This window comes from Rhizopus microsporus, assembly GCF_002708625.1.
Source record: "Rhizopus microsporus ATCC 52813 unplaced genomic scaffold scaffold_16, whole genome shotgun sequence".
In the NCBI taxonomy this organism is placed as follows: Eukaryota; Fungi; Mucoromycota; class Mucoromycetes; order Mucorales; family Rhizopodaceae; genus Rhizopus; species Rhizopus microsporus.
The window spans coordinates 189,647-204,490 of NW_019671931.1; the positions used below are offsets into that span (position 1 = coordinate 189,647).

The 14,844-nt window shown below is 37.2% G+C and overlaps 5 protein-coding genes across 5 annotated transcripts; 4 read left to right on the top strand and 1 right to left on the bottom strand.

Annotated features, from left to right (window-relative positions):
• The first annotated feature begins 1,969 nt into the window (after positions 1–1,969).
• Positions 1,970–3,872, top strand: RHIMIDRAFT_261950 (uncharacterized protein). The gene is made up of 3 exons (XM_023611581.1): positions 1,970–2,506; positions 2,580–2,637; positions 2,693–3,872. Exons 1-3 carry the CDS (start codon positions 2,003–2,005, stop codon positions 3,595–3,597), a joined length of 1,467 nt encoding a protein of 488 aa, XP_023463357.1. The 5' UTR covers positions 1,970–2,002; the 3' UTR covers positions 3,598–3,872.
• Positions 3,682–4,528, top strand: RHIMIDRAFT_240323 (uncharacterized protein; the record flags this gene model as incomplete). The annotated part of the gene is made up of 3 exons (XM_023609353.1): positions 3,682–4,107; positions 4,158–4,424; positions 4,490–4,528. The coding sequence occupies 3 exons, from the start codon at positions 3,682–3,684 to the stop codon at positions 4,526–4,528; spliced, it is 732 nt and encodes a 243-aa protein (XP_023463358.1).
• Positions 4,529–4,545: 17 nt separating this feature from the next.
• RHIMIDRAFT_261951 (patatin-domain-containing protein) lies at positions 4,546–7,300 on the bottom strand. Its single transcript, XM_023611582.1, has 13 exons — positions 7,195–7,300; positions 7,046–7,124; positions 6,706–6,981; positions 6,534–6,651; positions 6,294–6,486; positions 5,944–6,235; positions 5,827–5,885; positions 5,731–5,768; positions 5,512–5,681; positions 5,031–5,453; positions 4,930–4,979; positions 4,792–4,874; positions 4,546–4,739 (listed from the first exon to the last, which is right to left on the bottom strand). Exons 3-13 carry the CDS (start codon positions 6,823–6,825, stop codon positions 4,642–4,644), a joined length of 1,644 nt encoding a protein of 547 aa, XP_023463359.1. The 5' UTR covers positions 6,826–6,981; positions 7,046–7,124; positions 7,195–7,300; the 3' UTR covers positions 4,546–4,641.
• A 569-nt stretch (positions 7,301–7,869) lies between these two features.
• RHIMIDRAFT_206445 (peptidase M17, leucyl aminopeptidase) lies at positions 7,870–9,189 on the top strand (the record flags this gene model as incomplete). Its single annotated transcript, XM_023606908.1, has 5 exons — positions 7,870–8,192; positions 8,247–8,342; positions 8,390–8,639; positions 8,695–9,088; positions 9,140–9,189. 5 exons carry the CDS (start codon positions 7,870–7,872, stop codon positions 9,187–9,189), a joined length of 1,113 nt encoding a protein of 370 aa, XP_023463360.1.
• Positions 9,190–10,878: 1,689 nt separating this feature from the next.
• RHIMIDRAFT_206329 (cyclin-domain-containing protein) lies at positions 10,879–11,878 on the top strand (the record flags this gene model as incomplete). The annotated part of the gene is made up of 2 exons (XM_023606891.1): positions 10,879–11,274; positions 11,324–11,878. 2 exons carry the CDS (start codon positions 10,879–10,881, stop codon positions 11,876–11,878), a joined length of 951 nt encoding a protein of 316 aa, XP_023463361.1.
• Between the last annotated feature and the right edge of the window lie 2,966 nt (positions 11,879–14,844).

Here is a 14,844-nt window from a genome sequence, read left to right on the forward strand (position 1 = left end):
CATATATATACATATACACACAAGTGGACAAATGACTGTAATATATTACCTCTTTTATTGTCCAACTTGATACGAATAACTTCCACTGAACTACGCTCAACAGACTGCTCGGTATCATAAAAGGAAGGGAATAAATCCTGATGAGAATAGCTCTTTTTGATACTGTCATCAAATTGAATCATAGGCTGGCATCGTAGCCCATGGTTAGTCTCAATCCATTCATCTAATGTCAGGTCAGACAAGCGGATATTGACGCATTGATCATGGCTCGAGAACTGTTGTATTCGAATATTGAGCTGGTCCATTGTCAATCGAGTATATCCTTGGTTTAGATCGACGAGATCCTGATCGAGAATGGATACGTTGTTTGAAGGATGTTGATGTAATATGAAGCATTCTATAAGCGATATCTGTATCTTGATCTTTCGTTCGGATTCGTCATTATCTGAGTGAATTGTCGTATAATGCTTTTGGTTTCTCATGTCCAAGTCGCCCAAAATATCTGTATTTGTCGGAGGAGGCTGGTCCTGCTGGGTAAAGTTTAAAAGGCCCATAAAGAAGGCAAATTGACTTGGAGTGATAATGATACGGGAATGAGTTAATAAAAAGTCAACTTGTTTGATATGGAATGCGTTTTCATTGTATGGTATCGTCTTTATCCTTATCCAATTTGATTTATCCATTGTGGTGAATATGAGTGCTTCATATGGGTTAGTGTCATAAAATAGGTCTGATTGCTCGCTTATGATGATGGGAGCAGATCTAAGCCAGACGGTTGGAGAAGATATAGTAATTATCTTTATCGTTTCATTTGGTACAATGACAGAGCTTTCATCTATAGTATTAGTTGCATGGCTGTTATTATTAAATTCAGGTGTCTCATCAAAGTATGCAATTCTAGGTATGGAAACATCAAGGCTGTAGCATGTGTTATTACTGTCTGGTGATAATGGAGCATCTGACTTGTGTACGATATGTATCACTGTGTCTATGACATCGACTCTAAGCTGTGCAAATAGCTTATCAATGGTGCGTGTTAGGATATAGATGCCGTCTCCTTGAGATTGGATATCTTCTTGTTCATCTGGTTGCTTTACTTCTGACTTTAAGAAATCATCTGCGAAATGCAAAGAAGAGGACATTATAGATCCTTCTATTGAAATATCTATAATTTATAAGTATGCCTCGTATCTCTTTTATATATCTACCTGGCTTTCTATGATGCTGTTGTTCTTTATGCTTGACTGGAACTAAATTTAATTCAAGTCCTTGAATTTTTATGGATACTCCGCTCCAATGATTTGCCCAAGGTAATGAAGCATGAATGCTGGAAACATGACCTTTTTCAACCATAAAAGGTGAATCTTGTAATAGTTCATTTAATTTCTATAAATTCTTTAGTTCATCTTCAGTAAACGCATACAAACAATCATTTACAGTCAAATTTAGTTTGAGTTCTCTTAGTTCTACAGAACCATTAACGAGTTCAATGTCAAAGTTGTCGAGATCTAGATCGTTTTCAAGGAATGGTCCAATGGCTCTCTTTAACAAAAACTTGTAAAGCTTCTTTTGAATATTCGAAGGTAAAGAAAAGCTGTTTGTCCAACCCGATAAATAGTTCCAAGCCTTCATTATTTATATATAAAGAAAACAAAATAAAAAGAAAAAGAGGTAAATAATAAAAGCGTAAAATGGAGATTAAATGCAACAGTGTTGTATCATCTGACCTGTACACACACTCTTTATAATTTCATACTCCTTAAAGTGATATACGCTCAATAATATACTGCTTGCTTAATAAATCAATCCTTTTCTTTCACCTTTCCTCTACTCTTCTTACTCTTTTAATTAGATAAATCCTCATCATTTCATAGTCTTTTCGTTCGTTTCTATTGTCTGATTGGCCAGAATTTGTGTTTGAAATCTGTAAAATAAAAATAATTGGTTTTTTTTTTTTCCCTTCTCTTTTTTTTTTTTTTTTTATAATTAATAGAAAAAACAAATGAATCAAGATCCAAAGGAACAGCAACAAGAGTCAAGTCAAGAAGACCAAAAGCAAAAAGAGCAGTCAACGTCACCAAAAGAAGAAGAGCAACAAGAACAGCCAACGACATCAGGCAATCTTGAACAATCAACCAATGATGTCTTAACTGCTGCTGCCTCACAACTTCAACAATTGACACCTGAAGAGACTCAAGCACTCATTCATGCTACTGCCCAAGCTATGGGTGTATCAAATAATTATCAGCAACTATTCTCTACTATAGACTCAACAAACGTGGTCTTGGCTGCTTCTATCGTAGCTGCTGCTGCTGCTGCTTCTGCCACAAATAACAATAATAACAGTAACTTAGAGGCTTCAAAAGAAACAACAACCAGTGCACCCATAGCAACATCATCCGGAACGTCGTCGTCAACAACGACAAGTAATAAACGTAAAAGAGAACCTATCGATCTCAGTACATTACCTGCAGACTTGTTGAAACGTGAGCTCATGAACCAAAAGGTAATCGTCACGTTGAACTTCCCCCTTTCTCCCTTTCTTTGTTTTCTTTACACACTTTTCTACATGTTAACAGGTGAGAGCAGATAACAGAGAACGAAAAAAGCGTTGGAGACAGCAAAATGAAGAGAGAAGTAAGTTTTATAGCATTACGCGTGAATGCTTTTTTTAAAACTTTATTTCTTGTAGATAAAGATAATGACTTACGCTGTCGCGTGAATAAACGAGCACATAAATTATTTGGAAAAGAAGACAACGAACATAAGCGAGCTTGGATCGAAGAAGAGTTTCGAAAAAGACAACAAAAGCGAAAGGAAAAAGAGAGAAGGAAAGGTGTGATTGATAATTCCTTGGGTGCTGTCCAAAATCATAACGTCTCTCATCCACCACCAACTCAGTCATTCATGTCACCTCAGCAACAGTTAGATATCAACTATTTAATGATGCTTTGTAATAGTCTTGGTATTCCTGGTGCTGCTCGTGCGTTAATAGGCAATGCCACCGCTAGCACTACAACTACATCAACAAACAATACGGATACAGTGGCAGATAACGTGTTGCAAGAACAGAGAAACGAGAAACGAGAAGAGTCTACAGACAGCACAGATTCAATGGAACAAAAGAACACAGGGTCAATAATACCAACAGTAGATACTGCGAATGATAACAGCAGCAGTAATAAGAATAATGATAGTAGCAGTAGTAATAATAATAACAACAATGATAATCATACCACAGAAGAAAACAAGGATCAACACAAGCCGATCAATTCATCTCTACAGCTGCTTGAATTTCTACATCATATACAGCAATACCACCCCCAACAGCAGCAATCGTCGTCCTCGTCGCATATCGAAAACAACCCTTCTTCATCATCCAACAATGAACTAGCCGCTTTACCTACATTTCCCAACATGGATAGCACGAACAAACCTGAAGAAAAGCTGGCTGCTTTACTAGCTTCGACCCTAGCCGCCGCTGCTGCTGCATCCAACAAGGAGGAAGGATCAGAGCGACCTGCTACAGAACATACCGAATTTCCTTTAGATGCAGTTTTGACACTTATGCAATTAAACGCTGGCTGGAGGCAGTAGCATCATATTTTTAATAAAGAAAAATTCCTTACCCCCTTCACTCTTTCTCTTTCTTTTTATCTTTTTATGTGAGAAGGGGAAAGAATGCTGATAGATATTTTATTGTGTATTGCTGATTACCTAAACCATGAAGATCTACTGACACTTTCGCTGATCTATCCTGTATTGTACTATGACGAATCGTTTTGGAAAGCAAGATGCCGCAACGATTACAACGTGACGTACAATGATCCGAGCTTGACGTATCGAGAGCTGTACAAGGCATGTGTTGTTAAGCCTATGGGCCGATTACCATGCACTCATCTAGACACAAATGTGCAATATGTACATGTCGATGTGTGTAGCCAATGTCAAAATGGAAACCTAGAGTATCTCTTTATCTGCACAGATTGTGGTCAGGTACTCTGTGATCGACATACAAGGCACCATGCACGGTTAGGAAAGAAGAAGCATCAGGTGTATTATAAACCCAACATGTCAGAGTTCTTCTGCCAAGCTTGTCTTGACTGGGTAAGAAACGTACAATGTAAATCTTACGCAACTCATTCATCTTGCAATAGATTGGAGGTATGGATTCTTATACAGCAGAAATATATTACGCATCCTCCCTGTCTCTGCATTGGGTGAACATACTTTGTTTGAATGACCAAAAGACACTGGAACTCAAGCAAGTACGGCAAAAAGAACGGTCCATTCGTTGGAAAGATACACCACGCCATGTGCTCAAAGATGGTCTGTGTCTTTTGCCTTTGCAATGGATTACCTTATGGGAGGATTTCATTGAGGGATGGAAAACAGAACGACCAAAAGAAGCGATTGATTGCACAGTAGAGATAACAAACTTACAACATGTGAGTATCATTTCTTCCTCCACTTGGAGTTATCTATGTAGGCATTATATGGTCATAGGAGACAAGATAACAGAAGGTAAAAAAAAAAAAAGAGCATTTACTGATAAACGAAATAATTTAAACAAATATAAACAGACAATTTGGTATCAAAGAATCTATTGAGTCAACTTCAAGCATGGAAGAAAAGAATACATTAATGCATCGACTTTGCTCTCTTTTTGTTTTCAATATAGCGACTACGAACCACTACTGGTTCTCTTTCGACATTCATAGCCTTTAATCTCAAAACAGCTAAAATAGCAAAATATCAATCTTTGTTCCTCTTTACCACTATTCTTTTTACCTCTGTCTAAAGCTAGTTCAATCATACAACGCGTCTTTATAAATGCGATCAGCGGCCAAATAGACCTTTCACCATGCAATATCCTATGATAAAGGGTTATTTCTATATCACACTTGTTTTCTTTTTTTTTTTTTTTACCAGTAAGCTAAAGATTGATGAGACGGGTTTGAAAACAAAATGTTCAAATCCTATACAAAAATGTTGAGTTTTTGTTTAATAAAAGTCTCTCTCTCTTTTACCGAAAAGTTCAAATCAGGCACCACATTGACATTACCCGACATCTTTTCCTCAATCACACCACGGAAAGCGCGGGGCAACAGATGAAGCTGATCAAGCTGGTACAGTCGATGCTTGAACTCAGAAGCAACGATATAGGCCAACTTGTGAATCAAGGTTTCATGATGAAGATTTTGGGCCTTGGCAATAAACGGAATAGCATAAATGCTTGCTTGGGAGACGATAAAGTGATTGACATTAAAGAGCTCAGAGAGTCGATACAGAGGCGTCTCGCTCTCTGCAGGTGATGTCTCGGACCAATGGTTCCATTTAACATTGGACGAGATCCATTTGACGATATTGCCGTTCTTGTCCTTGGCCATCAAATCACAACTGCCAAAAAGCCCAGCAGAAGCAGTTGAACAACATGCAGCACTCCAGATAAGCTGCGTTTTTCATACATGGATGGATCAGTGGGGAAACTTTAAGTGTTTTAAAACTTACCACATTAGGAGCTGTCAGGTAGTTCAGTAGTTGCGGTACCTCTTGTGTACGACTGGATGATACGCTAATGTTGAGAACACGCTTTGATCTCGCATAGGCTTCTTCAAATGTCAAATCGCCCACATTGGCACGCACACACTCTTGTAATACCTTCATATCCATCAAATAACCTACACGTTGTTAATATAACTTTTAATACAATGTACTCATGTTACTCACCATATTTTAAGAATCGGGTAATGCGTCGCTTAAAGTGCCTACAGAGATGAATCACGTGAACATTCATCACTCTCATGTACTATTCATTTTTCTTACCCTGTAGCTCTCTTGTTTGAAAATGCAGTCAGATTGATACCATCAGGTTGAAGAATTGTCTATGATATTTATATTAGCTTTCTTTGCTCTTCTTTTTTTTTTTTTTTTCTCGCTTACAGGCAATTCTTCATCAGTATGAATACAGATCAATGCAGCAATCATGGCACCAATCGCCGTTCCACTAATGATTCGGGGCAAGAGACCTTGTTCATTCAGGGCCTTGACAATACCAATATGATACAAGGCCAAAGCAGTTCCTCCTTGAAGTACCAAGGCAGAACAACCGAAGCTCTGTCTCGTATCGCTAAAGAACTTGAGTTTGGCTTGAGGCTCAAAGTCGGGCGTGGATTCAATATATTCGATTTGTCGAACGACTTCTTCCATATAATCTTGAATCAATTGCTTTGTTCTTAATAAAAAAAAAAAAAAATTGGCTCAACATACAGACATGATCATATTTTCCTTACCCAACATAAGCATGCGAGAATAATCTTCTGTCACAGATTCCACCAAAGTTTCTGAGTAATCCAACTCTCAAGAGATACATCATATTATCAACATCACCTATTTCACGAGCCTTTCGCTGATGTTCTAGGCGAGATTTGATCAATTTGTAGTCATAAATCTTTGATTCTGGTTTATTAATCCATTGATCATTTTCTAGAAAAAGAGTCAGAGTGATATCTCTTGGAGTCATTGACTTTTACTTAGGTATTTATCCAGTTCCTTTGCTCTTTCTTGCCATTCTTCAAATGTTTTGGCATTCTTTAGTTGATTGATCATCCTATTCTCTGGTTTATTTTCTTTATACTTGTGCCATTTTTGCTATATAAAGAACAAAAAGTGTTATTACAAGACGCAATACAGTTTATACACAACCATCCATGGTTCAAATAAGGATCCATAAGTGAGTAATAGTAAATTATATAGAAAGAACAAGATAGGAACCACAATGTATTTAAGTGGGTCCTGTAACACTTGGTTGGCCGCCTTTAACATAGCACTTTTTGAAGAAGAAAAAAAAAGAGAATAAAAAGCAAATTCACATGTTTATCAAAGATGGAGTTTAAAATAAGGATGCATAAAGAACACCTTGGAGGGGGAGGCCTCTGCTTTCATAATGACTGTCAGTTCTTGAGGTCATAGATACCACATCTATTTCTATTGTCAGCAAAGGTAGATAAATCGTTGAATAGAATGGCACGCTAAAGAGAAGTACCTGGAAGAGAAAGATAAGGGTCAAATGAGGGAAGATCACGCGTATGCTTTACTGTGATGAGAGTATCTGAAGATGTAGCCTTATGGCGGGAGGGTTAGGTTCATCATAGTGTGGAATAGACACAATGAGGATCGATGTGTGCTGCTTACCCTTAATATCAACCCTGTACCTATGACTTTTTGTTCGAATGGTACTCTTTGAGTCAATCTTTTTTCAATTTAAGGACCAATGAACTCTCCTTTTTTCTTTTTTTTTACGAAGCTTTACCATTCAGATAATGCTTATTGGAAGTGAAAATTGAGCTGAAGAAGGAAGGGGGACGTTTCCAGGACAGAGAGGTCTAGTGATTGCCTTATTTGGATACAACATTTTCATTCGCGCTTCCCCCTCTCTTTTTCTTTTTTTTTTTACCCTTGCGCATAAAATGCATCGATTGACATGTGTCAGACAAACAACGCGATTATTCTCAACTGCAAAGAGATTTGATGCAGTCATCGTTGGTGCTTCTGTTCAAAACAAGAAACCAACTATTGAAACACTGGATATCTCGCAAGAAACTCGACAACTGATTGAGCATCAACTATCAGCCTCCAACTTTAAAAAAAAGGACGACGTGAGAGTACTCTATGACATCAAGGGGCTTAAGCAAGTAGCGATTGTTGGAATCGAACAAGAAAAGAAGAATGAGCCTGAGACAGCTCGACGCGCAGTAAGGAAGAAAATATAGAAAAAGAACTGCTCTATTCATGTACACATAGACAGCACTTGGCTTACACGCACTCAAACCCTTGGGTGCCAAAAAGATTGGCATTGACTTGTCTTGTATGCACGCTCAAGGTGCTGGAGAAGGTGCCGTTTTGGCACAGTTCTCATTTGATAAGCTCAAGACCAAAGAAAAAGAGGATGCGATAGAGGTTGAGCCCCTGAAGTCAAACCCAGACTGGGAGAAGGGACAAATTATGGCTGCGTCTCAAAATGTAGCTCGCATGCTCATGACCTCGCCTAGTAATTTAATGACGCCCAAACTCTTTGCTGAGGAGGTCGCTTATCTCTTGGCCGGGCTTGAAAATGTTGAAGTCATCGTTAGAGACGAAGAATGGGCCATAAAGCAAAACATGAATGCGTTTTTAGCTGTGGCTAAGGGAAGGTAAACAGTAATGATGATACATAGAACATATTACTCAACACCACATTTTATCAGTCGTGAACCACTGAGATTCTTGGAGATTCATTATAAAGGTGGAAAAGAAGGAGATAAAGCACATGGATTGGTTGGTAAAGGCGTCACCTTTGACTCGTAAGTTGACAGTAGGATGTCCATTTCAATCGTTAATATTCCTGTAGTGGAGGAATCTCTTTAAAGCCATCTAATAACATGGCCCTGATGAAGGGCGATATGGGTGGTGCAGCTACAGTAGCAGGCGCACTTTACGGTATTGCAAAGTTAAAGCTACCTGTCAATGTTATCGCTGTTACTCCACTTTGTGAAAATATGCCATCAGGCCAGGCTACTAAGCCAGGTGATGTTATCAAGGCTATGAATGGTAAATCTATTGAAATTCTTGACACAGATGCTGAAGGACGTCTGATTTTGGTAATTGACTTTATTGCGTATATACACAAAAAAGGTTGACCTTGTTATATATTAGGCTGATGCACTACATTACATCAGTTCAAAGTATCCACTTGCCAGTCTTATTGATCTTGCTACACTGACAGGAGCTATGGATGTTGCATTGGGTAATGTATTTGCAGGTGTATTCACCAACTCAGACACACTTTGGACACGTCTGGAAGCAGCAGGTAAATCAGCCAATGACCCATTTTGGAGAATGCCATTACATGATGAGTACCTGAAAGAGATGCAAGAGTCCTTGGTGGCAGACTTGAATAACCTTGGTAAAGGGAGATCAGGTGGTGCTTGCTCAGCAGCTGCCTTTTTAAAGGAGTTTGTTGTCAATAATGTTGATTGGGCACACATTGATATAGCAGGTGTTATGGACAGTCAGGCAACAGATGGATATCACATCAAGGGCATGAGTGGTAAGTCATGAATATATAATTTATAAGAATAAATCAACCAATCTATCATAGGTCGTCCTACGAGATCACTGATTGAGTTTATCGGAAAGAATAGTTTCTAGATTTGAAATAAAGCTGTACTTATAATACATTACTTCAAATTCAGACAGTGTTAATTTTCAGATACTTAGCTTAGCTTTTTTAGACAAAATCAAAAAGGACATTCAGACACTTCCCAATATATAAATGACTACCCAAGAGCTTAACAACTAGTATTTATTGTCATCATCATTTTTTGATATTTGCAGTTGCCAATCATTTAACACCTTCAGGAGACATAGGTAGACTCGTGCCCCAACTACGCACTCGTAGGCTTGATACACATGACCTAATCCATTCTGGAAATTAATATCTTCTTTAATACTTGATGTAATTTTGTCGCTTGCAGTCGACGGCTTGTTTAATGGCATGGTCGAATTTTGCAGTGGTAGGACTATCCCTCTTTAGTTTACCAAGGATTATTACTGTCGATAGTTCAGCTTGCGTGCAAAGACGGAGAAAATGGTGAATGATATTCTTGATTTTGCTGAGGTTCGTAAGGTACGAAGGAATATCATCGATACACAATGGCACTCGCGCCGTGCTGAGCTCTTGCATTACGTACAAACCACCGGCCTTCAACTCCATCAGGTAAGACGTCAGAAGAGGACCTAAGACATTGAATTGACCATCAAGACACATTTTTTTCGGCAGACACTTGGTACACTCAAAAATGCACCAGAAGTTAGACTAATACTACGGGCACTACCTCTATTCACTACTTATGATGAAGTCCAACAAAACTATTCAGCGTATAGCGTCAAGCTAAACATGACTTTATGAAGTTACCATCTTGGTTTGTTTCTTTTCAAGAAGAAAGAGGTAAAAAAGAGATGTTGTTATTGATGTATTTTAATTCTATGTTGTCAGTTTAATCAGCAAAGAACCAAGAACATGTGTAATTATGATAAATTCGTAGTTTATACCAGAAAGGATGAATTGGACAGCCTTAGGTTAGGCAGGGACTTTGGTAGTGTAAAGTTGTAAAGTGACAACATAGGTAGCGCCCCAAGGAAGCGCTCGTAGTATTAGTCTATTTTTGAGTGCATCAAGTGTTTGCCAAAAAATTTCTTTGTCTGAAACTAAGTTCTGAATTGACAGTGGAACGGCCGTATGGATCTCTCTCTCTCTCTCTTTGTCTTTAGTTCTTACCAAAGTCTTGTGCAATAGAGGCAACATTATTAAATTCACTCTAGTTTTTTTAAATCAAGGTTCGTGTTTTCCCCGACAAGGCGCTTGTTCAGTCCAGTTGTGATCTTTTTGAATATACAAAAAAGGCTTGCTAAATAAGCTACAGTGATCCTCATCTCTTTAGACGCACCCTTTCATGACTAAGTTCCTGATCAAACCTTTTTTCTTGTGCTGTGACATATGATTCTTTAAATTTGTTGAATATCACACTTTTTCAGTGATTTGATTGTTGTTATTGATAATGGTCTCTCTTTTCAACTTGTACTTAGGCTGATCAAGTGTTGATATACAAAGTCAAAATAGAGAAAAGAACAAAGTTCCTAAATATAAAAACGTGTATGTGCACGTCCATTTGGTTTAAGGTTTCATCACGAGACTATTTTGTATACTTTTTCTTTTTATCCAATCAAATTGAGTTTAGTCCAAGTGATCATATACACACACAATTAAAAAAATAATTTTTACTTCTTTTCCTCTCTCTTCTTTTTTTCTTTTTATATTATTCTTTCCTTTTTTCCAAAATGCTATCATCCTCACCTCCAGTTACCTTTGATTTGGCAAAATATCCAACCGTAGACACAATACGACTCTTAGCTTCCTTACTCGAACGTATGACGGCAGCCAACGATTTATTAAATAAACAGCAACCGGTTTATACTCGGTTTCATGCTCGACTTGTGCCTTCGATTGATATTTTTTCGTATTTATCTAGGATTCTAAAGTATTGTCCTTGCGCCAATGAATGCTTCCTAAGTTTACTCGTCTATTTTGATCGCATGTCTAAAAACGCACTAGCCTTGACAGGAAAACCATTTACGATTGATTCGTTTAATATTCATCGATTGATTATCGCTGGTGTCATGGTTGCTTCCAAGTTTTTTAGTGACGTGTTTTATACAAACACTCGATATGCCAAGGTACTTGAATATTTATACACCATAGAAAGATATACTGATTCCCAAATAGGTTGGTGGATTACCAGTGACTGAATTGAATAGCTTAGAAATAGAGTTTCTCAAGTTGAACAGTTTTAATCTGACGGTGCCTATTAGCGAACTTCAACGATATGGAGATCAGTTGCTTAAAGTGGGATATATGGATGTGAGACCCATAAGACATGTTCGATCTACTTCCTTGGATGTGGATAGATTATCTGATTATACTCAACGTTTATCGATCTCAAAAGAAGAGCACAAGAATCATCAGAAAAAAGGCGTTCGTAGGATGACGAGTGCTAATAGTCTTCAAGAGTCCTATCATTTACCGCGCTATTCACGATCCAGTGTTAATCTGTGCCATCAGTACAATAGTCCAAGACAAGAAGTGATTCCTCCTCGTAGAATAAGTATTACGTCTATTTATAATACGAATGGTAATAATAGCAGTGGCAGCATTAATAATATCAACTATAATGAAATTTACTATTATTATCACCCCACGGCTACTACACCTATTATCGGTATACCTACACCACCCCCTTCTGCTTCACCCCAGCAACAATCATCTATTATATATCTTTAATAACACACACACATATACACATATATACAATTTATAAATATACCTATTATCTATATCACTCATATATAAACACACACACCCAGAGAGAAAGAAAGAAAGAGAGAAAAAGAGAGACACACACATATACATATAAATATACACATTACAAAAGAACCCATATTATCTTTATTATTATCACTATGACTTACCTATATTGTTATTCATGTATATATACTTTCTTTGATCTGGCATTTATAATATCATTTAAATTTATTAAACCATACTTTTTCTATTTCTTTGTTGCTTTTTCTGTTTCCTTGGACGTAAAAATATATAAACAATGTCTGTATGATCACATCATACATCTATTTGTTTAAAAGATCTATACTTTTTATGTTGTCTTTGCTTGTCAGAGGAATATTATGACTTCTATGAAATTACATTCATTATGATGATGCGCAAAAAAGGACATAAAAACACATGTAGGGGGTGGAGAAAGACTAAAGTGCCCAGAACTCAAGGATGACACTATTCCATCCATGTGGCTGTCTTTCTCAAAGAAATGTCCCTAGTATAATGTTCTTGGTAAAAGGACATGTCGCCTAAAATAAGGATTTGCATGATAATAAAAGTACATACCCATGACTATATTTAACAACAGTTCAGAATAACATTCTACAATGCAAGGAGTCACTTGCCAAACCAGGGTGAAAGAGTGGCGCCTTCAAACATTTAGAGGAACTTAGAGGCACAGCATGGTTTTATATTACTTTTGTCCAAGTGTAGTTTACAATTGCTATTGCTCTTGTCGTTTGCTCATTCGTTGCCAACGCTAAGTCTGTCTGTATGCAGTCTGTCCATGTCTTACATTAGTCGTATGTCCCTGGATTTTTTTTTTTCTCTCATTTGCCTGGATAGACCGTATTTTTGTAATATAAAGTGTATACGATGAAAGTTATCATGGAAACCATCTCATAAGCTTAGTTACTAGTAGTCACTAAGATTTTTTTTTCATTTACGTTAGCTTATAGCTCACCCTGTTGCATTGTAGTCACAATCGCAAGGGGAAGCGTTTCCAAAGTAATAAAAAAGAGTCACCTGAAGTTACTTTATAAAAATTTTGATAAGCTAATCCCTCCCTTCTGAGAGAAAGGTTACCTACTTCCTCAAGCATCATAAAGGTTACTGCCAGAATTAGAGCAAACCGAAAAAGCTTGAGAGAAAAAAAAAGAAGAAAACTGGAAAAGACCTTCTTTTATACTTTTTTATCTGTTCACATCTGTGACCTTGAAAGACAGAAAAAGGAGGTCTCGAGTTGAGGCTGTTTGCCTGGGTACCAACGGGACTGTATTTCGAAGAAAGTCACTTGTAGATACAATGTTCTGCTGGGTCAATTGTATTGCTACGAGTCAGTACCCTAACACGTACATCATTCAGCAATTGGCACAGCAACCCTTTTCTGATAAAGGCAACATTATTACGCAATGTACACGCAGAGATAGTTGTTGTCTTTCATACGTCTAGCAAAGGGCAAAACTAAATGCAGCAGTAGTATACACGCAACATATGTTAATCCAGTGTGCTTAAAATCATACTCTAATTCATGACAAAGGCTAATGCCACCACAATTGTCTCTTCTTTATATGAGAATAGTATCTCAAAAACTGTCAACACAACCTATAATTAGGTTCATAACGCCTCCCAGAGCCAATTAAACTTGGTTGAATAGTTTGTTACCTAAGTCTTTATACTTATTAACGAGCGCTGTATAGATGGCAGTAAGGATCAAAGATACATCATTCCGTTTAATTTACTTTTGGCTTCAGCAATAAGCGTTGCTTTTTTGACTAATCTTGTGCTCTTTATTCTCTTTCTCGATTTATTATTTTTCATCTTTCGTTACAATGTCAATTGAAACGCTGACTACCCACGCTGCAGCTTTTTAGTTGTATAGCGTTTTTTATCATGTTTCAATCATGAAACAAAGACATAAGCCATGTCAAAGGACGCTATAATCGTCGTCAATACAGTCTGGTACCTCATAAGTTTTTTGACGTTACTTGAGAAAATCACCCATAGTTTAATAGCATTTCTTTATGCTGTAATCAGTAGCTTAATCAAGTAAAGTTATCATAACCCTTATATAAGAGAATTATTGTTTCGTTCTTCGACAATAAGCTGCATATAGAAACAAAGTTCGTTACATTCATGGGGTTCATACCTTGTATATATTGTCAGATATCAAGCACAGAAGCATGGATAATTAGAGAAATAAAGTATAAATAATTTTTGAAAAGAGCACTTTCAAACTCGTCATCATACACTTTATCTCAATATGAAGTTTATTGCTGCTATTGTTCTCCTTATGGTAAATCTGCTTGTTGTAAATTCCGAACCTATGATTTTGCAAACAGTTCAAGGAAACATTGATCCTATCTGCATGGAGTTCGCTCAAGAAAATTTCGAGCATGAGTGTACTCAAAATATTACAGGAAGTGCTTCCCTGTTTTGGATAGCTTATACCAAAATAGATGTGCTTTAACCAGCTAGCAAATGGGAAGCAACTCGCATGAAATATACATTCAATTGCTGTGGAAAAGGCAAATGGATTCGCGTCAATACATTTGATTATAATCGACTCCTCCAAGCCGTCAAGTTGGATGGACTCAGGTTTCAAGAAGTCTCTCCAAGTGATACCGGTCACACCATCACTTTCTTCAAAGTAACGGGCAAAGAACCACAAATTATCAATTCAGAGCAGTTTTTCCATAGTTTAGTGTTATAAGAATGCTATCAAGATGGATTAATAAAAGCATTCTCCTGTTAATTTTCCCAGATCAGATCAAAGTAGTTTCTAAGTTGTAATATTTGAATGATTGACCTTGTCATTAGGCCATTGAATGATCAATGTTGTTTACTATATCCTTAGATGGTATGAAATATTCAAGGCAATCAAGATTAAAATAATTGGCTGCTCTTTGACCTGT

Coding starts and splice junctions, on each gene's coding strand:
- RHIMIDRAFT_261950 (XM_023611581.1), top strand. CDS start 2,003: ATGAATCAAGATCCAAAGGAACAGCAACAAGAGTCAAGTCAAGAAGAC. Junction 2,507..2,579: donor GTGAGCTCATGAACCAAAAG/GTAATCGTCACG, acceptor ACATGTTAACAG/GTGAGAGCAGATAACAGAGA. Junction 2,638..2,692: donor ACAGCAAAATGAAGAGAGAA/GTAAGTTTTATA, acceptor TATTTCTTGTAG/ATAAAGATAATGACTTACGC.
- RHIMIDRAFT_261951 (XM_023611582.1), bottom strand. CDS start 6,825: ATGTTAAAGGCGGCCAACCAAGTGTTACAGGACCCACTTAAATACATT. Junction 6,652..6,705: donor CCTTATTTGAACCATGGATG/GTTGTGTATAAA, acceptor TTCTTTATATAG/CAAAAATGGCACAAGTATAA. Junction 5,769..5,826: donor TCAAACAAGAGAGCTACAGG/GTAAGAAAAATG, acceptor TCATCTCTGTAG/GCACTTTAAGCGACGCATTA.